This window comes from Python bivittatus, unplaced genomic scaffold (genome assembly GCF_059951505.1).
Source record: "Python bivittatus isolate LINGU-HERP-01145 unplaced genomic scaffold, Pbiv_v1 ctg000000_np1212, whole genome shotgun sequence".
NCBI classification, from domain to species: domain Eukaryota; kingdom Metazoa; phylum Chordata; class Lepidosauria; order Squamata; family Pythonidae; genus Python; species Python bivittatus.
Window position 1 is genome coordinate 5,738,400 of NW_028277028.1, and position 22,707 is coordinate 5,761,106.

Here is a 22,707-nt window from a genome sequence, read left to right on the forward strand (position 1 = left end):
GCTGCTAAAAGATGCCAACAGCTCTTAGTCAAAGAGCATGGCTCAGTTTTTTAACCAAACCAAAATCTCTTTAGTCTTATTTTTGGTCTGCCAGTGGATCCAAGGAACTGAGTGCCATGCACTCTTTAAAAAATCCCAGTAAAGAGCCTATTTAAAATTGCTTAATAGCAGCAAGAAATCCTATTGACATAGGGTTAGAATATGAAGACACCTTGAATCTGTATCATTAACAAAAGTATTTTCTTTGGCACTCCTTTCTGTAATGAATTGTCCCAAATTGTGTAGTAAGACATCTTTCCATTCTTCTTCTTTAATTTTCTTTCTTAATCATTGTTGTTCAATCAAACATTGAGCCAAATCTTTTCTGGCTAGCTGTAGCAGTTGCAGATTGTGTGTGCTCATGTCTTAAGCTGTATTTGATAATCTAGTTTTCTTGCCAATAAAAGATTTCTGCATTTTCACAATGTTCTGCAATAAATGCTGCCCTTTATGAATTCCCTGTAACTAAAAAAATACAGCCTCTAAATTACATCTGAAAAGGGCTATTAAGCTCAATTGGTATCTTCACTACTGCAACATGAAGGATAACATTTTCTTATTAAAACAAATACAGGTAACATAGTAAAAATTATTCATTACAGGGTCTTGGTTTGGAATGGGTACAGTGCCCAGTAAATAAAAATCAGATTTAAACAAAAACTAAAAATCACAAGATAACTACTTTGGACTGTCTAAATGTCTTGAACTCCTCATACATTGCTGGCATGGTATAGGAGACCAAAGGCTCTATTGCAGAAGTTGTGAGAAGCAACACAGGAGATGTTCAGCTGACTTAATTTTTGCTAGTTATTACCTTTAGTTATTGGGGCAAAGGAAGAACTATTTTCTTTAACTTTCAAAAATACAAAGAGTTTTTGAGTTGCTGTTTTTATACACATAATTTTTTGGTTTTCCTTGTTAATCTTTTGCGTCCTTTTTTCCCCTTTCCAGTATATTAAAGCAATAAAAATAATGAATTGTTTTGTTTTAATAATATTCCTTACTATCTACATATAACATAAATATATCCTGGTCTATAAAGTTGTTCACAATTTATGTTGAAGCACAAAGCATGATTGATCAACTAATTTTTCTATAAATTATTTATTCTGCAATCAAATTGTTTTTCTGAAGGATGTAAGACATGAGAATGGTAAAAAAAAATGCTACTCTGGTTCTCCAGCATCTTCAGGGGGACCTTCTTCAGCCTTACATTTTTCCAGTTTTGTTACCAGTTCTGTAAAACAAAAACCGAGACAAAAAAGTGATACTTCGTAGAACAATACATACAAATTATCCAACCCCTTTCCTCTATATTCACAGGAAGCATAGTTCCTAGCACAGGATGAGAGACAAAATTAAATTCTGTGTATGTGGCACAACTCCCTACCCCGAAAAAAATGACTGAACAGGTCAGGCAAACTTTCCATAGGTTTGGAAATGTGACTTTAATCTTTTCCTTTCGTATAAGGAAGACTAGTTTTTCTATTTCCTCATCCCCTTTTTCAAAGAGGTTGATTTACTATTAATCAGTGGGGACTGCTCTTCCCGCTGAAGAGGGATCTTTTCAAGCAAACATTTCTTCTAGAACAAAACTATATTATCAAATATGAATTTGCCTACATTAGCCAGCCTGAACTTAACAATTATTTAGAACAGTATCTAGCTATGCTACTCAAGATTCACTTAGACTCAAAATTAATTTCACTATTTTCTGTCTTGCACTTCAGTGTGGAAAACAGCATATCTTTGTTATCTGTACACTGTAACCTGTCAAAGGTCTTTAATATATGTCTTGACGGAGGTAAATCCTTTATTACAGTCAATGACCAGATGTACTTCAGTGAGATATGCAATATGGCCATTTTGCAGTTGTGTCACACCAATTACGGAGTGCTATTCTCTCTGAATCTGGCTGTCCAGTTGTTCCTGTACTGCAATGCCCAGTATCACCAATGATCTGCTGAGAGCTGTGGTTCTTTAACATCTGGAGGGCCACTGGTTCTCCAGTTCTGTTCTAGAGTAACTGCCTGGTATCTATCATGGGAGTCTTTGGGACAGCATCAGCACAGATGGCCTCTTTACTGCAAATGCATTGCACCCATCCCCACTCCCAATGAACACCCCTGTTTTTGTCTGATGTAGTAACTGCAGCATAAGAAATAGCCCCTACAAAGTGAGGAAACAGAAGATGCCTGGTCATTACAGCAAACTGGACAAAACAAAAAACACCACCTCCCCTCAGGTATCTGCCTCTTGAAAAGGGAGCCTACAGCCCTTCTCAGGTAATAGGTAATGGCTATAGCAATACTAGCAAAGATAACAGATGCAGAAAGCCTGTTGATCACCAGCTCAAGAGGATTTTTGCCACTGGTTATGAAGAAACCAGTCATTAATGTTTTATCCATCACTTTGAGTGATGGATAAAACTTAGAAACACAGTTTTCCATAATAAGAGCTACAGCAAGAAAAGATGATCTGTACTGTTCCCAATGGTTAAAAAGATCTGTAAGTTACTGTAGCATTTAGGGAATCTGGAGATGCTCTCTCCTGCTGTTTTATCCTTTGTGCTCCTGGAGTTACATGCAGACCTTCTGTCCCTAAACTCATTTCTAGGTCATGATTAAGGACAAACATTTTGAGAAATACATCTAAAGCATTTTTCCAGAGATAATTTTTTTACGTACATTTAACACACACGGATACGTACATGTTTTTAAAAGCTGCATTTTTGTAACATACAAAAATATAAGCTGGCTATCATCATTAGAGAACAATATTTTCATATTTTGCTGGTATCAATCTCTCTCCAGCACAACTTCTGTATTTCTGATATTTTTATTCACACAGTAAGTTTGCCAAAAATTCTGTATCTATTTACTGAGAACTCCACCTAACAAGTGGGATTGCAATTTAGTCAAATATAACATTCGCCTATTACACTTATTAACTATATACATAGCCACCACCATACAATACCAACATGCATTTCCAATATTGGTGAAAACTCTAATCCATTATTCCTAGGCATAATTTTAGTGTTAAAATTCATGTATTATTTTAGTAAAAATATACATGTCACTGCATAAAAAAATCACATTTCAGATCAAACCATTACACATTTACTGTAGAGGTTTTTTGGCATGTTATCCTTAAGAAGGTATAACCACATCAGAGACAAGGAACCTATAATTTATATAATTTGCATTTCTACACATTCATTGCTCCCCTCCCACCCACTCCTCTTCCACCCACTCCAATTAAAAATGAAATATGGGCCAAATACCTTTGGCTGGATTGAAGACACCATTAGTCTGTTTGTCACATACATAACATCGCTGAGACTTGCGATAATGTTGCAGGGCACAGCTTTCACAAAAGTAATGTTTACACCTAAGATAACATAAGACAATTAATTCCAGTACATTTCTAGCAGAGTAGTATTTTTATTGGGGGGGGAATTACTCCATTTTCAAGAAATCCTACACTTTGGACACTTCAAACATTCATTTCTTAAGAGCAGCATTACCATCTCTTGATCAGTTAGGACCATCAATATTTTTAGGATAGTACCAGGGTGTTTTTTCCATGTAATTGTACAGAAGTGTGGCAACCTGTCCGGATCTCAAAAATGCATTATTTTGTATCCTAAAAAATGAAATCCTCATAACTCAGTTTAGAAACCTCAACATTAACAAAAAGAGAATCTGATTCCTCCAGTCATCTTACTTGGTTACCACAGGGTTCTTGAAGGAGCTTCGGCAAATAAAACACTTGAAAGGCAGTTCATCCTCATCACTACTTACTTCATAATTTTCATCATCTGTATAAAAAAAAAGCATTTGCTAAATTGTGCTTCTAACTACAATGGGGTAGGCTTTATCTTCTGCCCACTCCATGTAGGAAGCTGTTCTTGCCAAAAGAGGTAACATCATCAAGTTGGATGAAAATAAGTTTACTAAAATAACCACTCAAGACAGTTGCTTCTACTCCTTCCCACCATTCTCAGATGAAGAAAGGAGGCACATATTTGTCCTTTACTTTGCTGAGAAGATACCTAGTTCTTATTGCCATCACAGGCTATCAAAATAGTTGAGATAAATTACACACATAAGCCATCTCTTCAAAGACAAGGCAGCCCACACACTCAAAGAAAAACAATTCACTACTGGCCCTAGCTCTTGATGAAGTTTTCTGAAAATTAATGCTCTGAAAACATCATAGAATCCAACAAGATGGACAGAGAATACTAACATGGCTATGTAGTTGTGCTACAATATGCATGTTTAATCATCAGTTTAAAAACCTGAAATCTTAATTAAAGTCCCTATTAAATAAAGAGAAAATTATCTATCCCTGCCCTACATGGACAGTTCCAAATGTTTTCATTTTTGATTCCTGTAAATATGAATGTGTGCATATAATCTCCAGTCCCTGCTGCACATACATACAGTACACAAACACAAACTCTACAACTGCATACCCACAGAGACACTAATCTTCAGCAGGAGGAAACATTTTTTTTCCTCAGGGAAGGTGATCATTCCTATTTCCAATCAACCAAATATCAAAACCTTGCCATCTATTATTTGTCGTGTCATATATGGATTTGAAAAACATTTTCATCATAACCAGTTACATTTGCTGAACATTGGAAGAACTACATGCACAATAAAGGGGATTGCCCATACCATTAAGTCCATAGCGTCCCTCATCCAGTTCCCGCTCAATTTGCCACCCATGCTTATAATCTGATCGGTCATGCAGAAATTTACAGCTATCTGTAAGGGGGAAAAAAAGGACAGTTAACAATGGTGTTAACAATTTCCCTTCTGCCATCAACTACTCCAAATCAATAAACAATCAGAAAGTATATGAACAACTCATTTACCTCCAAAGCCACAAAACCCAGTTTCCTTGTAGTCTTTACATATATCAGGCTGGTAATCCCACCTCACAGTGGCCCTGAGATGTTCTGGGGCTCGGATTGGTCCCTTCCTGAAATAAGAAACAAACTTGAGAAATGATGAGATGGCAGTAGAGGATAAACAGTGGTTTGATGGGGGAAAAAATGGCCTTACAATAGGCATTCACTTTTTTCAGGCCAAGGGATACACTGGTTTTTGATAAAGCAAGATCATCACAAAAAATGGTGAGAACAGGACAAAAAGCAAATTTAACTAAATGAAATACATTAATTATTTTACATACACACATATTATAATTTACATATTATGTAATATTAGAAATCAACACAAGTTTTAGAGGGGGCTCTTGGGGGCCAGAGATTGTGTACTCTCATCTTACAACATGGTTTAACACATTAGATCATCTCGAAAACCATGTAAGTTGCCCCTTCTGTTCTGTAACATTTTCAGGAAATCTCTTTGGTTTCATCTTTACCAAATGAGATTTACATTCACATGTTTAAAATTGTGGAGATATCTAGTTTCTTCTTAGAATGTAGAAAATATGTTGAGATACAAAGAGATGTGCACATTGGCTCATTGTCATAAAATATTACAAGACTCTTAAGAATAAACTAACAAGTTAACAAAAGACATCTTGAGACACCATGGTCCATTTCAAAATGAGAACAGATATGATAAGCAGATAGAAAAACGGATTAAACTGGCAAACTTTCCCATAGCATAAAATGCATCCTTAGGTACGTAACTGCACATGTTTTTTCTTGGAATGAACACTGCATTTTCTCCCTTACCTTACCATACCTGAAGAAGCATTTCCCATGGAAGTATCTTTTGGCTTTACATACTTTTGATAATTATTAATCCCTCGATAAATCTTATCATCTTCCTTTCCTTGAAGTTCCTGAACCAAGAAAAAGAAGAAAATTCAGTTGCAAGGTAATTCTTGCTCTCATGTGATCATTTACTAACTGTTGTCAGCCACCCAGAGTCACTTAGGTGAGATGGGCAGCCATACAAATCAAATCAAATCAATCCAATCATATCAACTATAAATAAATGAACTAAGTCTGTGTATGCTTCAAAATGATTAAAGAAGCAGCACTGTATCTCTTGCAAGCCCAGCATCTCTTTGCTATGCTGCTCGTTAAAGGAGACCAACTTTTTCAGGCTTCTACACAAGACTGAAAACAGGTACCATTTAAGAATGGTACAGCAGCAGAAACATAGTGAGAAATGGAAACAAAAATAAAAGTATGTAGAAGATTAAGGAGATGCTGGACATGATACAGTTCATTTGAAAATCCTGGTAGTAGACTTCTAAGCAGACATAAGGAAGAAATAATAAACACCAACACAGACAACCAGTAAGACATCTCTACCCATTGCTTGCTTGGAGACACAGAAAGACTTCAAGCAAAGAAAAAATGGAAGATAACTGACTGGGTATCTACCTTCTGGATTTGTTGGCTACGTTCAAAAATGGCTTGGGCATCTTTGTCCTTCTCTGTGTCCAGTTCATATACAGCTGTTGCTCCCATGTCCTCCGGACCCACAGGTTTCTGAAATGTGAAAACTCTATTGGTAGGGCAGAAAGGAAAATAAACCTCAGCTACTGTAAGGCCTTTATTCACATTATTAGATTTATTACCAAAAAGCTGCACATTAGCAGATGAATGGCTAAACTTCAGGATTACATAATCTACCTCTTTTTTAAAGAGAATCCAAACAGCAGGTAGGAAGAGTAAAATGAGATGTCTTTGGTTCAGGGGATGGAACAAATGGCAATCTCACTTTGCATAAGTATGCATCATCCGAGTTACATTACAAAATTTTTAAAATGGCTACCAGACCTTGGCAAAGAACTTGTCAAAACCATTAACACTAACCCCAGTTTTTCTTGCAACTGTTTAACTGTTGGGAAACAAAGCTCTTGTCAATCTATCAGAAGTCATGTCATATACTACTGTGGACTCTGTTTTAAGAATACTCATACCGCAGATCGCGTTGATTTATACGCAATTCCAATTCCTTCAGGTTTGTTATCATCATCACTACTGCTTGACCCATAGGAGGTGTTTGTCTTCATGCTTCTTTTCGTCTGGAATATGGGAGAGTCATGGAGATTAACTATTAGACTGATAAATATTCAAGAGGCAATCCATACGTACTTGGGAGAATTGATACGCAGTATACATCACCTTTTGAATCATGGGGTTGGAAACTTCCTTTCTTCGCTCCTTCCTGACCACAGTGCTACCTTCATCACTGCTGCTACCTTTAAGCAGACAGGGAATCACACAGCATTGCAAAATAACACATTAAAACAGGGGAACACTGGCAGATTGCAGCTGCCTCTCTAGAGCCCAAACTCTTTATTAGGCAAAAGATCCTTATACTCAGTTACAGTAAGTCCAAATTCACATGAACAAAGCCAAGCAATGACTGGTGTGGGTCTTCCGGGCTGTGTGGCCGTGTTCTGGAAGTTTTGTTTCCTAACGTTTCGCCAGCATCTGTGACCGGCATCTTCAGAGTGCAGGAGCACAGACAGGAGCAGTTCTCTCTGTGCCCCGGAAGACCCACACCAGCCCGGAAGACCCACACCAGTCATTGTATGCCGGCCGTGAAAGCCTTCGACAATACAAAGCCAAGCAAGTTTTTTCAATACTTTTGCCCACAAGACAACCAAGGCTACCTCCCTTTCAAGTAACAGCTGTTCACTTTCTTTAGAGCAATTTAAGACAACTGAGAACAATAAAATGTATTTTTCCATATGGAGCATAGTGTAGTTAAAACTGTGGCGTCTGCTACTAATTTACCCAGTTTTAAAAGGGAGCGAGGTAACTGATAAGGCTTGGGATTTCCAATCTTGACAATATTCCCCTCCGACACTCGGAATCTACTGTAACACGTCCTAAGTACCAAGCGATAAGAGCGCAACGGCACAGGTGAAAGAAAACTACATGCTTACACGTTGCGGGACTAGCTACACCTTTGCCCTGATCCACCGGAAAAGCTTCTTCTTCACACTTTCTTTTCCGTGAAAGAGACCCGCACTCCGAGTTGTCATGGAAAAGCGAGGTAACGCGGGGCTCACGGTGACCCTTATCCCCCAAGCGACATAAACTCTTACCCCGTGTGTTCAGGATCAGGGGCTTTCGAAAGAGATTTCAGGGCACAGGCTCTCCGCGGCCCACCCGCCGTCTCCCCATCCCGCCGCAAATACATTTCGAGCCCGAAAGGCAGCGATGGGCTGCGCTTCTTACCGGGCTCCTGGTCGCTGCTCGGCCTCTTCCGTTGACCCCTCCCAGGCGCTGAGCGACGCTTCTTGAAGAGGAAGCTGCAAACAGGCTGAGCGTCCGCCATGGTAATCAAAGCCTCCGCGGAAGGAGGACCCCGAAGCGCGCTCAATCCGACCCTTCCTCCTTCAAGCGACTACGTGCCGCTCTTCCGCCCGGACATGCGACGCTCTATCCTTCGATGTCTCTATCGTGTAATGCCTTATAGACATTTACCATTAGAGTAACACACCTTGAGTGCTTCCGAGTTCACTTGGGGGCCTGATTCCTCCGCTTTCCTTCATTGCCTTGGACAACGGCGTGTTCTTCTCTTTAAAGTTTCTGCTGTTCCAAGTAGGAAATATGTGATCTCTAGATGACAGCAAAGAGAAGCAAGGCCTCTTTTTTTCTGCAATTGACTGGATGTCCGATTGTTTTCTGTCCGGACCTGAAAAGTTTTTGGTTTGAGTTACAGACTCAGGAGAAGCCCCAAGATAAAGAACTCAGTCAGAAGAGGCTCAATCGGAAATAATTTTATTTTGTTATTTGTTTATCTGAGAATTTTACAAGCGCAAACAGCCATGGGTGCCCTAGAACAATGTTTCTGAACCTCAGCAGCTTTAAGATGTGTGGACAACTCCCAGGCTTCCCTGGTTCCCTAATTTCTTGGTTCCTATTCCCTAATATGTAATATTCTACAACAAAGCAATGTTTATTCCCAAGTAAATGTGTTTAAGCAAAAGGGCATGAGATGTAAACTCCTTTATTACTGTAATAATCATAATGCTATTATTAAATGAATTTAAAATATTGCATGCATACATACTGATTATGCTACTGCCTTTTGGGGTAAGGACCTTTATGCAGAGCATAGAAAAGGAGTAAGAAGTAGTATGCCAAAGAAATTCAAGGTACGAGACAGGAAAAGGAAGTATAACAAAAACTAGTTTACACTACATATTTCACCTAAACCTTGACAAATGTTTTATCCTTGCAAACCACCCTTGTTTCCACCACTTTATACATTGCTTTTCATTCTTAATCTTTTCACCTTTTTCTTACATTTTGCCAATATTTGTATGCCTTAAAAGTCTCCATTTTCCATCATTTGTAAACAGTTAAAAAGGCACACAAATTCATCTACTTTTTTGCCATTGCTGTATAACTTGCAATTATTTGTTTCATTTTTCCCTGTCGAATGCAATTACCCTGGCCCTTGATATCTTAGTGTTCAGATTCATACTCCTCAATTAACCATATAATTGACCAACCATTCATTTCAAACCATTCAGTTTCTCAGCTAATAACATGATATTAAAAATACATGTACGTTCACTTCCCCAGGCAACAGTCCTTTAGTGTTTACCAAAAACACTTATATAGTTATCTGTAAGCATGTTAAACAACCAGTTTATCTTTATCTGGCCTTATCTTACTCTGCTAAATGCTGAACCATCTGTTAAGCATTCCATTTATTTTCATACCTTCTTTACTGTCATCATATGTTATCATATTCAGCAACCAACTTTTACCTCTGCATTGGTGCATACATTCTATAACTCAAGCCTATTTACTTTCTCATGTATTTTTGCTAAATCTACAAAGGTTCAATAAACCTCCTTTATTTTTTCTTATTTTTTAAAATGGTTTATAAATGAAGGTATGCAATATGTAATGTAAATAATTGCAGATGCTAATATTATTTTTACTTTAAAATATATAATTTTCTATAACAAAGCAATGTTTATTCCCCTCATTTATAGATATTTATAAATCATTATTCATACTCATTTATAATCTCATTTATACATTTTCAGTGGTCTGCTGATGAGCAAACATCTTGTCTGCATACTCCCTACATGGTAAAAAGCTAAACTGCACTTTCCATATACTTACTTTTTATAGCCTTTCAATCACAATTTTACCACACTCGGTCAACTAATTCCCCTGTAGTTCTGCATACACTCTTCTACTTTTTCCTTTGCATATGGGAACAATAACTGCATTGTTCCAACTGTCAGACACAGATGTAGTCTTCACACATAACAAGTTGCGCAGCAACTCCAGAAGCAAACCACATCCTTATTTATTGATTTCATTTATCTGATTTAGGCACTGGCCAATGCAAAGTGATTCTGGGCAGCTCACAATATAGGGGAAAAAAAGATAAAAATACAGTACAAAGTAGCTAAACAAGATGGGATCTCTTCACTCAGTAGAAAACATACAGAGCCACATCCAGCAAAGTCACCCAAGGTCTGAAGAACATTATTTATACTAGCAGCCTTACCATTTTTCAACTTTCTCAATCACATATGACTTGGTTTTCATCAGTTTTTTTTTTTTTGACATTAGCCTGTATAGCATTCATTTCAGTCCCATTCCTTCACATAAGCCCCTTTCATTAACTTCCAAAATGATCTTTCATTTCCAGTAAAAGCATACTGCATTTTTTCAGTCTCTTTTAATCTTGACAGCTCCTTGCAGTTTTTAACTACATTCTTTGCAAGTTTAATTTTCTCTCTATGTACATTATATAATAGCCTTCTTATTTTTGCAGCATTCTTTTACATTTTTTGCAGCATTCTTTTCTCATCCACAGCCTGTTTTACTTCATTATTCCATTAAGCATCTTTTTTTCATACGTTCATTAGTGTAGCTCCACACCCTTTTGTGACATTCTCTTGTATACGTCTCACACTGTTCAAAGCAGCTTCAAGAACTCCACTCCACAAATCAGACAATCTTCATTCAGAGCCATTATATCCTTCCCTTTCTCTTAGCTTCACAGATAGACCTCTACCATCTATCATGGTTTTAGTCAACTGAGGCTTTCACAAGCGCACTCTTCCTTTTTTTTTTTTTTGGTCTGATTGGAATTGCTTACAGTATCTCCATTTTTATGAACAACTCCCACCTATTTGAGCTACTTTCCCATTAGCAACTCTCCTTATGGAATCCTACTTGTCATTGCTTTGTGTTCATGAACATGAATGTTTGCTTATTTGAAGTCCAAAGTGTGTGTTTGATTATAGTCAAATTTAGTTTTCCTTAAAATCAAGAACCCTAGCATTATGGGTCATTTTCTTCCAATGTTCAGGTACTTCCATTTTCTCAATTAAGTATTTCCTGTTGGTTAGGGTTAGAGGTTTTCCTCTATTGTGAAGGAGACAATTCTTATCTTCAAAAGTTAAGAAATTCCTGGAAAGATCATGTTTGGCAGGGTCAGGATAATTAAACCTTGGAAGGAGAAAGCCATAGTGTCTTAGCAGCCCATTGTCTAGATCAGGGGTTTCAGCTTTTTCAGGCCCCGGAATCTGTTAGTTTAAAAAAAAATTCCCGGAACTTCCGTTCAAGCAGCAAAGCAATAGTGATAGAAACTTGTCTATAAAGCAAAACTTGTACTAATTGCCGCTAATTATAGCCTATCTGTAACAAAAGTGCTGATTAGGAATTGCTGCCCACATGCCTCCCAGTCTACTCTCCACTGGCAACCTTCCACTTGACCTTGCTCAAGGGAGGGAGGGAGGGAGGCAGGCTGGGGCAGGATGACTCTGCAGATGGCAGGGCAGACATGCGCAAAATGGTGGCTGTGGCTACTTTGCTGGGAGAAAGGCACATTTTCCTAGGTAAAGATCATGGCCATTGTTTTCACTCTTTCCATGTACCTTAGGAAAATTGCTATGAATGCCCCTGGACAGCAGAAGGAGCCAGTGTAGCTGAATGAAAAGCTTAATGAAGATCAGAAAATAAAAAAGGACAAATTTATTTCATTGGTTAGTATTTATTTCTTAACAGCATTTGTACACTGCTCTACTTAAGTGAATCTGGGTGGTGAACAGAGACTCTCAGATGGCAATCTTCCCCCAAAAACAATATATAATGCTACAACCCACATAAAATCAAATTGCCTTCTATCTTCATGACGATGGTTTGGATAATTTGTGCAGATATTGTTTTAAGTACATTTGTTTTTCACTTTTGTTTCTGACTTCATTGTATCCCACCCAGAGTCCACCAGGATTATAACTATTGTACAATAAACATACAAGAAAACAATAAATAAGCATTAAAATCACTGAAAGCCTGCTGTAGCAGCACAGCTGAGCCCAAAGGGTGAAAACCTGGAGGTCCCAAACTTCTTATAGAAGCCCCCTGTGTTTACACACTCTGGCCAGAATTCCTCCCTTGATATAGACTGCTTGATAGTTATTGCTACCACCACCTATCTTCCCTGGTGTCCTCCCCTTAACCCCAGTGTGTGGGCTAGATTTTATACAGTATGTACAGTACTGTGCAAAAGTTCTAGGCAAGTGTGAAAAAATGCTGCAAAGTAAGAATGCTTTCAAAAATATATATTGTAATTGTTTATGTTTATCAATTTACAAAATGCAAAGTGAGCGAACAGAAGAGAAATCTAAATCAAATCAATATTTGGTGTGACTACCCTTTGGCTTCAAACCAGCATCAATTCGTACACTTGCAAACTTTGTACACTTGCACAAAGTCAGGGATCTTGTAGGATTAGAGTCAGGTGTATGATTAACCAATTATACCAAGCAGGTGCTAATGATAATCAATTTCATATGTAGGTTGAAACACAGTCATTAACTGAAACAGAAACAGCTGTGTAGGAGGCTTAAAACTGGCTGAGGAACAGCCAAACTCTGCTACTAAGGTGAGGTTGTGGAAGACAGTTTCATGTCATGGGTCATACACCATGGCAAGACTGAGCACAGCAACAAGACACAAGGTAGTTCTACTGCATCAGCAAAGTCTCTCCCAGGCAAAAATGTCAAAGCAGACTCGGGTTTCAAGATGTGCTGTTCAAGCTCTTTTGAAGAAGCACAAAGAAATGGGCAATGTTGAGGACCATAGATGCAGTGGTCGGCCAAGGAAACTTAATGCAGCAGATGACAGACACATCATGCTTACTTCCCTTCGACACTGAAAGATGTCCAGCAGTGCCATCAGCACAGAACTGGCGGAAACCAGTGGGATGCAGGTACACCCATCTACTGTCCGGAGAAGTCTGGCCAGAAGTGGTCTTCATGGAAGAATTGCGGCCAAAAAGTCATACCTCTGACGTGGAAACAAGGCTAAGCGACTCAACTATGCATGAAAACATAGGAACTGGGGTGCAGAAAAATGGCAGCAGGTGCTCTGGACTGATGAGTCAAAATTGGAAATATTTGGCTGTAGTAGGAGGCAGTGTGTTCGCCAAAGGTCTGGAGAACGGTACAATAATGAGTGTCTGCAGGCAACAGTGAAGCATGGTGGAGGTTCCTTGCAAGTTTGGAGCTGCATTTCTGCAAATGGAGTTGGGGATTTGGTCAGGATCAATGGTGTCCTCAATGCTGAGAAATACAGGCAGATACTTCTCCATCGTGCCATACCATCAGGGAGGCATGTGATTGGCCCCAAATTTATTCTGCAGCAGGACAATGACCCCAAAATACAGCCAAGGTCATTAAGAACTATCTTCAGCGTACAGAGGAACAAGGAGTCCTGGAAGTGATGGTTTGGCCCCCACAGAGCCCTGATCTCAACATCATCAAGTCTGTCTGGGATTACATGAAGAGACAGAAGGATTGAGGCAGCCTACATCCACCAGAGATCTGTGGTTAGTTCTCCAAGATGTTTGGAACAACCTACCTGCCGAGTTCCTTCAAAAACTGTGTGTAAGTGTACCTAGAAGAATTGATGCTGTTTTGAAGGCAAAGGGTGGTCACAGCAAATACTGATTTGATTTAGATTTCTCTTCTGTTCACTCACTTTGCATTTTGTAAATTGATAAACATAAACAATTACAATATATATTTTTGAAAACATTCTTACTTTACAGCATTTTTTCACACCTGCCTAAAACTTTTACACAGTACTGTGTGTGTGTGTGTGTGTGTCTGTATTCATTCATTCATTTGAATGTATTGGCCACCCAACTCCAGTGGATAGGCATATCAGATGCATGTCAGTGAAATACAAGGGTTTTTTTTCTTTTTTTTTAAAAAAGATATGAAATAATTTCTATAGCATCACTTCCTAGGCCAGTAGTGTGAGATGTATGACTGGGGAAATCAGCCCCCTCTCCTTTAGGGATAGCTCAATCTTCTCATAAATACTAAATAAAATCGATTTATTAAAAAAAGGAAAAAAAGATAACTAAACCTATCTTTTGTTGCTTTAAGTAGTCAAACAATCAATATTGGAGGAATTAAACTTACAGTGCTGCTAACATCACAAGCAATGTCTTCAATAAATTTCCCATGGAAAGCTACCCAGGACAATATAAGCTTGGAGTAGAACACAGGATGGGAAAGATCTTGTTTTAATTTTAGAGGAAACTCTGTTTGAAGAGGTTCCAAGTTGCATAACAACATTCAATTATAGACTTTGCACAGATAAACTAAACATCAGAGACATTAAAAGGTTTTGATTAGCACACTGAAAATAGCCTTGTGCAATACATGGACTATACAGTATACAGATTTGTCTATCTAGTATTAAACACCCCAGACATCATGTATGTAGATAGAACAAAACATCACTATCTTGTTTGAAAAGAAACAAACTAGAGTTTCCATTTTATTTATAGACATAAACAAATTACAAGTGGAACTATCTGGATAGGTTAGCTGCACCCATTTGCAGCTAGCATCTCCTGCAATCAAACAATATGCATTAACATTCTGGTCATGTCTGCAAATGGCGGAATTCTTTACTATTACATTTAATATCTGAGTGGCTAACAAATTAATGGTACTTTATAAAATGAACACAATTGTAGTGCAGGTGTCAGACTGTAGGCTGAAAAGTTGGAGGTCTTAAACTTCCTCTTCTTTGTGTTTACACACTATGATTTGCATTCCTGCCTTAGTGTAGGTGTGTGCTTGTTATTGCTACTACCATCTATCTTCCAGAGGAATGCCTTTATGTTGACATCCTGCTCCCTAATCCTGGTGTGTGAGACAGGACCTCCAAAACCTATGTGCCTTGCTGGCAAATAGAAGGAAAAAAGTGAATAAAACTGAAATAATTTCTATAGCATCATCTCCTGGTCCTTGTAGCTTTCAAACATGTGTCAACCCTCCCCATCCTTTGGAAGGCAGGAAAATATCACAGAGTATAATTTCAAATCAATTTTATTAGGAAAAGGAAAAAAGAGTTCATGTAAAAAAAATCATGTTTGACTTTAGGTGTAAAAATATAAAAATAATCAATGGTGGATGGAATAAAAATTCTCTATATACTACTAAAACTCTCGTGTCTGTAACCTTAACTGGGCAAAACAGTCCGTCATAGGGCAACAATTGTTGAACCAAGGTACCTCAAATGGGCTAACTTACAGAATGCATTCAAAATCCAGGACCTGTTACTCCCGTGGGATTGAAATTTGGGGAACCTGTGGCTGCTTCAGCACTGCTGTGAAGCTGCGCCACCATGGTCAGCCCAGGTCCCACCTTCCTCTGTTCCCTGCACCCAATCAGCTTGCAGCAAGGCCTGATGGATGAGTGGTGATTGGCTGCTTTGGAAATGAGGCAGAAATCTGAAATCTCTCAACGGCTGTGGGTGTTGAGGAAAGAACGAGAGAGTGACTTGGATGCCTGCTGGTGAGGTAAGGCTGGCTGTGGGGTGCCGGCGGTTGACAGGTGAGCCCTCTTCCTCCCTCAAGGGAGGAGGCCCTTGGGGACACATGGAATAGGGAGTGGGGATGCAGTTTTCTTCACAGTCCATGGCTCCCTTTGTTCCACCTCCCCTCTGGCAAAGTGGCAGGCAGTTCTGCTGGTCAGCTGAGGAGGAGGAGGAAGAGAAGGAGGAGTCTTCACCAGGGTTTCCCTGAGGGCCATGAGGGAAGGGCAAATGGTTCAAGCCTATATTGTATGTGGGAAGGAAGGAAGGAAGGAAGGAAGGAAGGAAGGAAGGAAGGAAGGAAGGAAGGAAGGAAGGAAGGAAGGAAGGAAGGAAGGAAGGAAGGATTTCTGACACTGCCAGCTTCCCACAAGCAAAGTCAATGGGGAAGCTAGCAGCAAGTCACAAGTCACTCCTACTCTCACTGCTTTTTTGCCCTTGGTCATTCTGTTTTTCTGTTTAGATAAGGAAATATCTCTGAAATGATGACCTTACGGGTCATGGGTTGTCTAGTTGCCACTAAAATTACAGATAGCACCTTAAAAGAATCTCCCATACAAAGCTATGGAGGAGAAATATTAGTTTGGGACAGATCACAAGGGTTGAATCTGCTGCTCAGAGATCTTAAGAACCATCACATATTGTCAAGCCCCTAGTAGTAATTTACAGCTTTTGAGCCTAGATTCTTACAGTTTTATTAACCAGATCTACTGAAAGGAGAAAACAGGTTAGGTTAGAGAATCTGGAAAACTGCATGTGTGTACCTTAGCACCCCATTTATCAGTAAATTTGTTAGGGTGAAGATTCTTTGATTTTCTTATTAACAACTCTTGAAGCAGTGTGAAGGTTACTATTTGCTTTCCTCATCTGGGAGGAATGTACAGATATTATGGACGTATAATATTTTGCAAACTGTCATTCTCTTTCCTAGGCTCTGAGAAGTCCATTTCACATACAGTAACTGAGATTCATTCATTCATTCATTCATTCATTCATTCATTCATTCATTCTAAGTGGACCCTGAGTGGGATATATAACAAAGTAAAGTGCAATAGACAAAAAGAAAAGTAAACATTCAGTGTAAACAATCAAAGTAATAGCATCAAAAGCCAATAATAGATGCCCTTAAAACTAAATTAATCTAATCTATGGGCTAGAACAAAACAGACTGAGCTTGTTTACAAAATGCCAGCAGGATCGGGGCCATCTGTACCTCCAGAAAGAGGGCATTTCATAAAATTACAGTAGATTGAACATCAACAGAAAAAGAAATGAAAATTAATCTTACAGTATATAATATAGCTAGCTACACAATTTTACTTATTCTTCCTGAGGTAATTGTTGCTGAAACAGATTTCCCTCTGCCCCAGCTATTCCTGGGTCCTTCTTTCAGGTGGTCCATTAGGATTTGTGTCAGATAATTCTGAGGCTGCTTTTCCCAGTCTTGATTCTACTTAGTTTTAAAAGATGAAGGATTTTTTCTAGCATAGGGGCCCCAACTGAAAAGGCCTGCCTTCTTATCCATGTCCCCCACACTTCACATGGAGGCAGAATCCTAAGCAGGCTGTTCTCTCTGGATGATCTAACATATTAGGAGATTAGGTCACCAAGGAAGAGAATGTACATGTAACCCATCATTGTAGAAATGGTGTCAGGAAAGCTAGTCCAGAGCTAGCTTAGTCTAGGAGTAAAATTCTAATTACCAAAATAGTTAAGTGTGGGCTTATTGGCATGAGAAAGGAGTTGAAGTCCACACAGCTGGCTGAAAAATCACCCCCAGGATGTTAATCCGTGGTTCCTAATCAAACAGGAATGTATCACTGAGTGCAGAGCCACAAGGTTCAGTCCTGGGCCCTGTAGTTTACAACATTGTATTAATATGTTAGAGTAGGAGCTTATAAAGGAATTCTTATCAGATTTTCAGGTGACACAAAATTGGGGGAAGCAAATATTCTGGAAGACAGAAATAAAATTCAGAAGGATCTTGCTACATTAGAGAAATGAGCTGAAAATAACAGAGTGAAATTTAGCAGAAACAAATGCAAAGTTCTTCACTTAGAAAATAGAAATCAAATACATGGGTGTAGACGAGGGAGGATACTTGATGTGGTAATTCTATTTGTGAAAAAGAACAGTTGTTGATTGCAAAGGGAATATGAGTCAGTAGTTCAATGCGGCTGCAAAAAAGGGAAATGCAATTTCAGGCTGCATTGACAAAAATAGATTTTTCAAACTTTGGAAAGCAATAGTTCTACTTTATTCTGCACTGGTTGGATGTCACCTCAAGTACTGTGTCTAGTTCAGGCTGTTACATTTTCAGAAAGGTTCAGATAAAATGACAGGTTTGGAGAAAGGCAACATGATGATCAGGAGATTGAACATTAAGTTCTATGAAGGAATCTTTTTTCATAGGATAGAAAGGATTAAGGGGGATTGTTATAGCATTCTTCAAATACCTGTAAGGACTGTAACTCAGAAGAAGATCAAGACCTGTTCTTTCTTGTCCTAGAGTAGAGGCATGGGATAATAAATTTAAGTTTCAGGCAGGCAGAGCAGATTTTTGCTCTTCAGCAGATCATTAAGAAATGTTTGAATGTGAGAAACAATTTATCATGTTTGGGGATTTAAAGAAAGCATGGATAAAGTGAGTATGGAGTTGAACATTGGTTGCTTAATGCAGAAGGGGAGATGTATGTTGGAAATAAAACATGCATGAGAACAAATGGTATCTTTCAGCACTGAGCAGGGAGTAAAGCAAGGATGTGTGATGTTCACTTAGTTGTTTAATGTATTTATGGATAAATGTACAAGGAATACTGCTAGTGATGTCAGAGGTATGTTGGTTGAATGTGTGAACACATGTGTGTATACATGCAGATGATGCCAAGTTAGCTGAAACCTGAATGATTTGCAACAAATGTCAGGTAATCTATCTATGTGGTCACTAAGAATCAACAGTGACTTGATGGCACCTAATCAGTTATAGACAGCTAAGCCTGTAGGTTGGAAGGCTAGAGGTTCTTCCACTCCCAGAAGCCCTTTGGTTCTCCATACCTTACTCCCACCTCCTGCTTCAGAGTAGCAACTTGGTAGTTCCTCCTGCTGCTACCACCTGTCTTCCAAAGGAAGAAGGGTCACTCTCAACTACCATCCATTCCCTAACTCTTGTGTCAAGAAATCAGAAGGAATCTGGTAGCACCTTTTCTAACTAACATTTAAAAAAAAAAAAGGGCATATGCTTTTGTGAGCTACAGCTCACTTCATTAGATGCGCAGAGTGGCTCGACTGGTATAGGATTTAAATTGGGGTGAGATGGAGGGAAAGATGGGGGGAAGGGTGGGGAAGTAGATTGGTTATGCAGATGCAGGTTAAATGTAAAACAGATTAAAAATACTTTATATATTGTGCTGTGTTTCAAAAAAATGTATTTGTTGAGACCCTCTGAGATCATCTAAAACCTTTTGATGTATGAGAATTCAACAATTTCTCCCTTGATGGTTGCTGTTAAAGTCCTACCTTTCCAAAATAGTCACTTTGAGGTCTGCCATGGAGTGTCCTGGGAGGCTGAAATGCTCTGATATTACTTTGTCCTTGTTTTGAGTACTGTTGTCAAACTTGCACAAAGTTTATCTCGTTTATCTTATATAGAATCCAGAGGAGCATTGCTGGCAGATGATGGCATATATCACAATGGAGCAACGTGGTGGGACAATCACAATGGAGGAACACGGTGGGGTAAACACCTTTATGAATCTCAGCTCAAGAAACACATCATAGAAGAGAAGTAGCAGACAAAGACAAATGGTTGATGTACCGGGAACTATTGGAAAACCATCAAGGGGAATTTAATATTAAATCAAGAGAGCAATTAGTAGCAGAAGGATATAATTGTCAATGGTTTTCCCGTTTACAGTTATCAGAAAGATTAAAAATGGACAAAAAGACTTATGGTATGTAGCAAAATAAGACAGAATTTGAAGTACAATTGTGCACTGATGATGAACACATAATTGCTAAAATGTATTAATTTTTGTTGAAATTTGAAACAGAGGAAGAGCAGGTTAAAGAATGTATGATAAAGTGAGCTAAGGATTTTGGTTATAATATACAGATGGATCAGTGGGAAAATACGTGGTTAAAAGGGGTGAAATTTACATTATGTTATGATCTTAAAGAGAATTTTTATAAAATGATGTATCATTGGTATATGACACCAGAGAAATTATTTAGAATGTATAAAGGCACTTCAAATGTATGTTGGAAATGTGAACAACATAAAGGGATATTTTATCACGCTTGGTGGACGTGTAAAAAAGCTAAAAAAAATTGGATTCAAATACATACTTTCATACAGAGGATTTTCAAGATTAATATTCAATTGAAGCCAGAACTTTTTCTTTTAGGATTAATGGATAAACAATTAGAAAAAAGGCATGGAAGATTATTTCAATATATGGTTACTGTGAGAGTGAGTTGTTTGAAGTGGGAATGGGGTACTTAAGAAACATGTATGTTAAAATATGAAGAGATGGTGTCAAGAACCAACAGGTGCTAAGTAAATATGGATTGAATCCAAAAGTGACTGACTAGTATGAAAGAATTATGATGAGGTGGTTTGGTCATATAGAAAGAATGAATAAGAAGTTCTACAGGTGTTTCATCCTTGAATTATATTAAAATCGAGGTATCTTTATCCAGAATCTCTTGATAAAAATTATTAAGATCAGAACACTGGAGATCAAAAGGAATTTTTCACCCCAGATAGTGCTGAAGATTTGCTGGGCTCAATTTTTTTTCCTGATCTAGCTGGCTAATCATGAAACTCAATCTTAAAACAGCACCTTAACAAAAGATGGAACACTTTGTGGGCATCAGCTGTTACCAGAACACTTCAAAGAATGTGAATCTATAAATGATATTTCTCTGTTCCTGGAAGTCCAAGGTATCTCACCCTGAGACTCCAGATATAACAGCACAGGTAGAAACAATACTGAAATAAAGGAATGTTGGATACAAAGGAATCTGTAAGAGCTGCAATTAATTATAGACTAATCTGCTGAAAAGGTTGGATGCTTTGAAGGTTACCCTGAAGATTAGCTCTTGGGTGGGTGGGGCACTTTGCCTAACGAATTTTAATGTATTTTGTAACACCTAAGCAGGACTTCTCCCCTGATCAGGAGCCTCATCTTATCTGCATCCAGTTGGGTCCCCTTTTCCTTCCCAGTGCAGTTGTTCCTTCTCCATACACCATCTCAATTCTGTTTTGTTTTCCTTATTTTTTCCTTTTTCTGATAGAAGAAAGAGAATTTGTACATATTTCTGTTTGTAAGAGTAGTTTGCATGTTTGAGAGAGAATGGTCAGCAGAAGGAGATCAATTAATTTTATAAAGGGGTACTTTTTTTCTACAGGCACTTCATTTTAATCAGTTATTCATTTTAACCCCTCTGGCCCTGTCCTTTTCTGGAATATAGTTTCTGCAGATATATATAATATAAACATACATATATGATGTACAACTGTTAAGTGTTAACACATTTACTGGATGGAGAAAATCTCAGTGACTGGCTTCAGCTGGAATTAGCAACCTAAATTGTAGAGTTGGGCATTGCGCAGGATTTTTTTTCTGTTTATAAAATTTTCGGTCTCTACTTTTACTTTACAGGTGGCAAGATGGTTGTAAATTCAGAGTTATATTTCTTTCAGGTACTGTGGTAGCCCCAGAACTTGAGATGTCAGACTGAGCCCCCCACCTAGGTAAAATAACAGATAAGAGAACAGAGCTCTTGCTGAATGTAGCAGTTGTAACTGTCTCCCTCCCACTCCTTTGCTATTTGTGAACACTTGTACTTGTCTTGCCTAAACTCGTTTTCTCTCTCTTTCACTCCCTAACTCCTACTGGGAATCCAGATTCAGTGTCTACATACTCCAGCTGCTGAGTTTATATTCCATCTGGATCTCCTCTTATTGTCCCCAAGATGCTCTTCCACTGGACCTTCTTCCACTTCTCCTTTTGTGCATACCAGGGTGGAGGTTCCCTCTACTGAGCAGATGTGCCCATATTCTACCAGCAGCTATTCCTTTTCAGGGAGTGTTGATTTATTTGCTGGTGGTAAGGACCTATAAGTTCCATCGGAGAAAGGCATCTTATCTTTTTTGTACCTTTTCCTGGTTGTGTTCTTTTCCTAGTAGCTATGATTGCTAAGATACCAGCATAGCAGCTGTATAGCTACTTCCTTCCTCAGCATGATTAGGAAGCACTGTCTTTATGTCCATATTAGGATTTCACTCACTGATAATTGGTGTGTTAACCGAATTTAAGTACAGTACAAATCTGGACAGTTTATAAGTACATTGCTGTTGTGAATACCAGCCAACATACAAGATAACTGTATGTTTAATAAACCTAGACTTTTATTCACTTTGGATGGAAAACAAATTTTCCCTCTTTTAAGGGAAAGAAAATTATTTTAAAATGTCTGTGTCACAGTTCCATCTTGGCTTCCAGGGATGAATCAATTAAGTATAACCTAAAATAAAAAAAGGGGAGATTAGAGGTTGAGGCATTCTATGTGAGCATTCCTAAAAGTGGGAATTTGATCTGAGCAATGCAAGTTTTATAGTAGACAGATGATTTATTTACAGGAAATACAGTATAGGGATGGGCAAAACCTAGCACCTAGCTAAAGATATCCTCTCAGAAAGAGAATCAAACACCTGTGTCTGTGTGTGTAATGGGCACTGCTACTACAGAACAAACATTTTCAGAGATTGTGAGGTTTGGGAAGAGACATTTGCAATTCTGTTTCCGTGTCTTTGAAGGGGAAGAAGATCT

The 22,707-nt window shown here is 38.4% G+C and overlaps 1 protein-coding gene across 4 annotated transcripts; it reads right to left on the minus strand.

Annotated features, from left to right (window-relative positions):
- Positions 1–1,009: 1,009 nt before the first annotated feature.
- Positions 1,010–8,448, minus strand: RNF113A (ring finger protein 113A). 4 transcript variants are annotated; one of them, XM_007424434.4, is made up of 10 exons: positions 8,234–8,448; positions 7,169–7,245; positions 6,964–7,068; positions 6,422–6,529; positions 5,762–5,871; positions 4,931–5,037; positions 4,731–4,820; positions 3,769–3,862; positions 3,326–3,432; positions 1,010–1,276 (listed from the first exon to the last, which is right to left on the minus strand). In XM_007424434.4, exons 1-10 carry the CDS (start codon positions 8,331–8,333, stop codon positions 1,206–1,208), a joined length of 969 nt encoding a protein of 322 aa, XP_007424496.1. In that variant the 5' UTR covers positions 8,334–8,448; the 3' UTR covers positions 1,010–1,205. The 4 variants fall into 4 exon arrangements, with proteins under 4 accessions (XP_007424496.1, XP_015742921.1, XP_025019995.1 ...); XM_015887435.2 differs by having other exon boundaries at positions 6,422–6,545; positions 8,234–8,298; XM_025164227.2 differs by lacking the exon at positions 8,234–8,448 and adding an exon at positions 8,101–8,217.
- Positions 8,449–22,707: the final 14,259 nt, after the last annotated feature.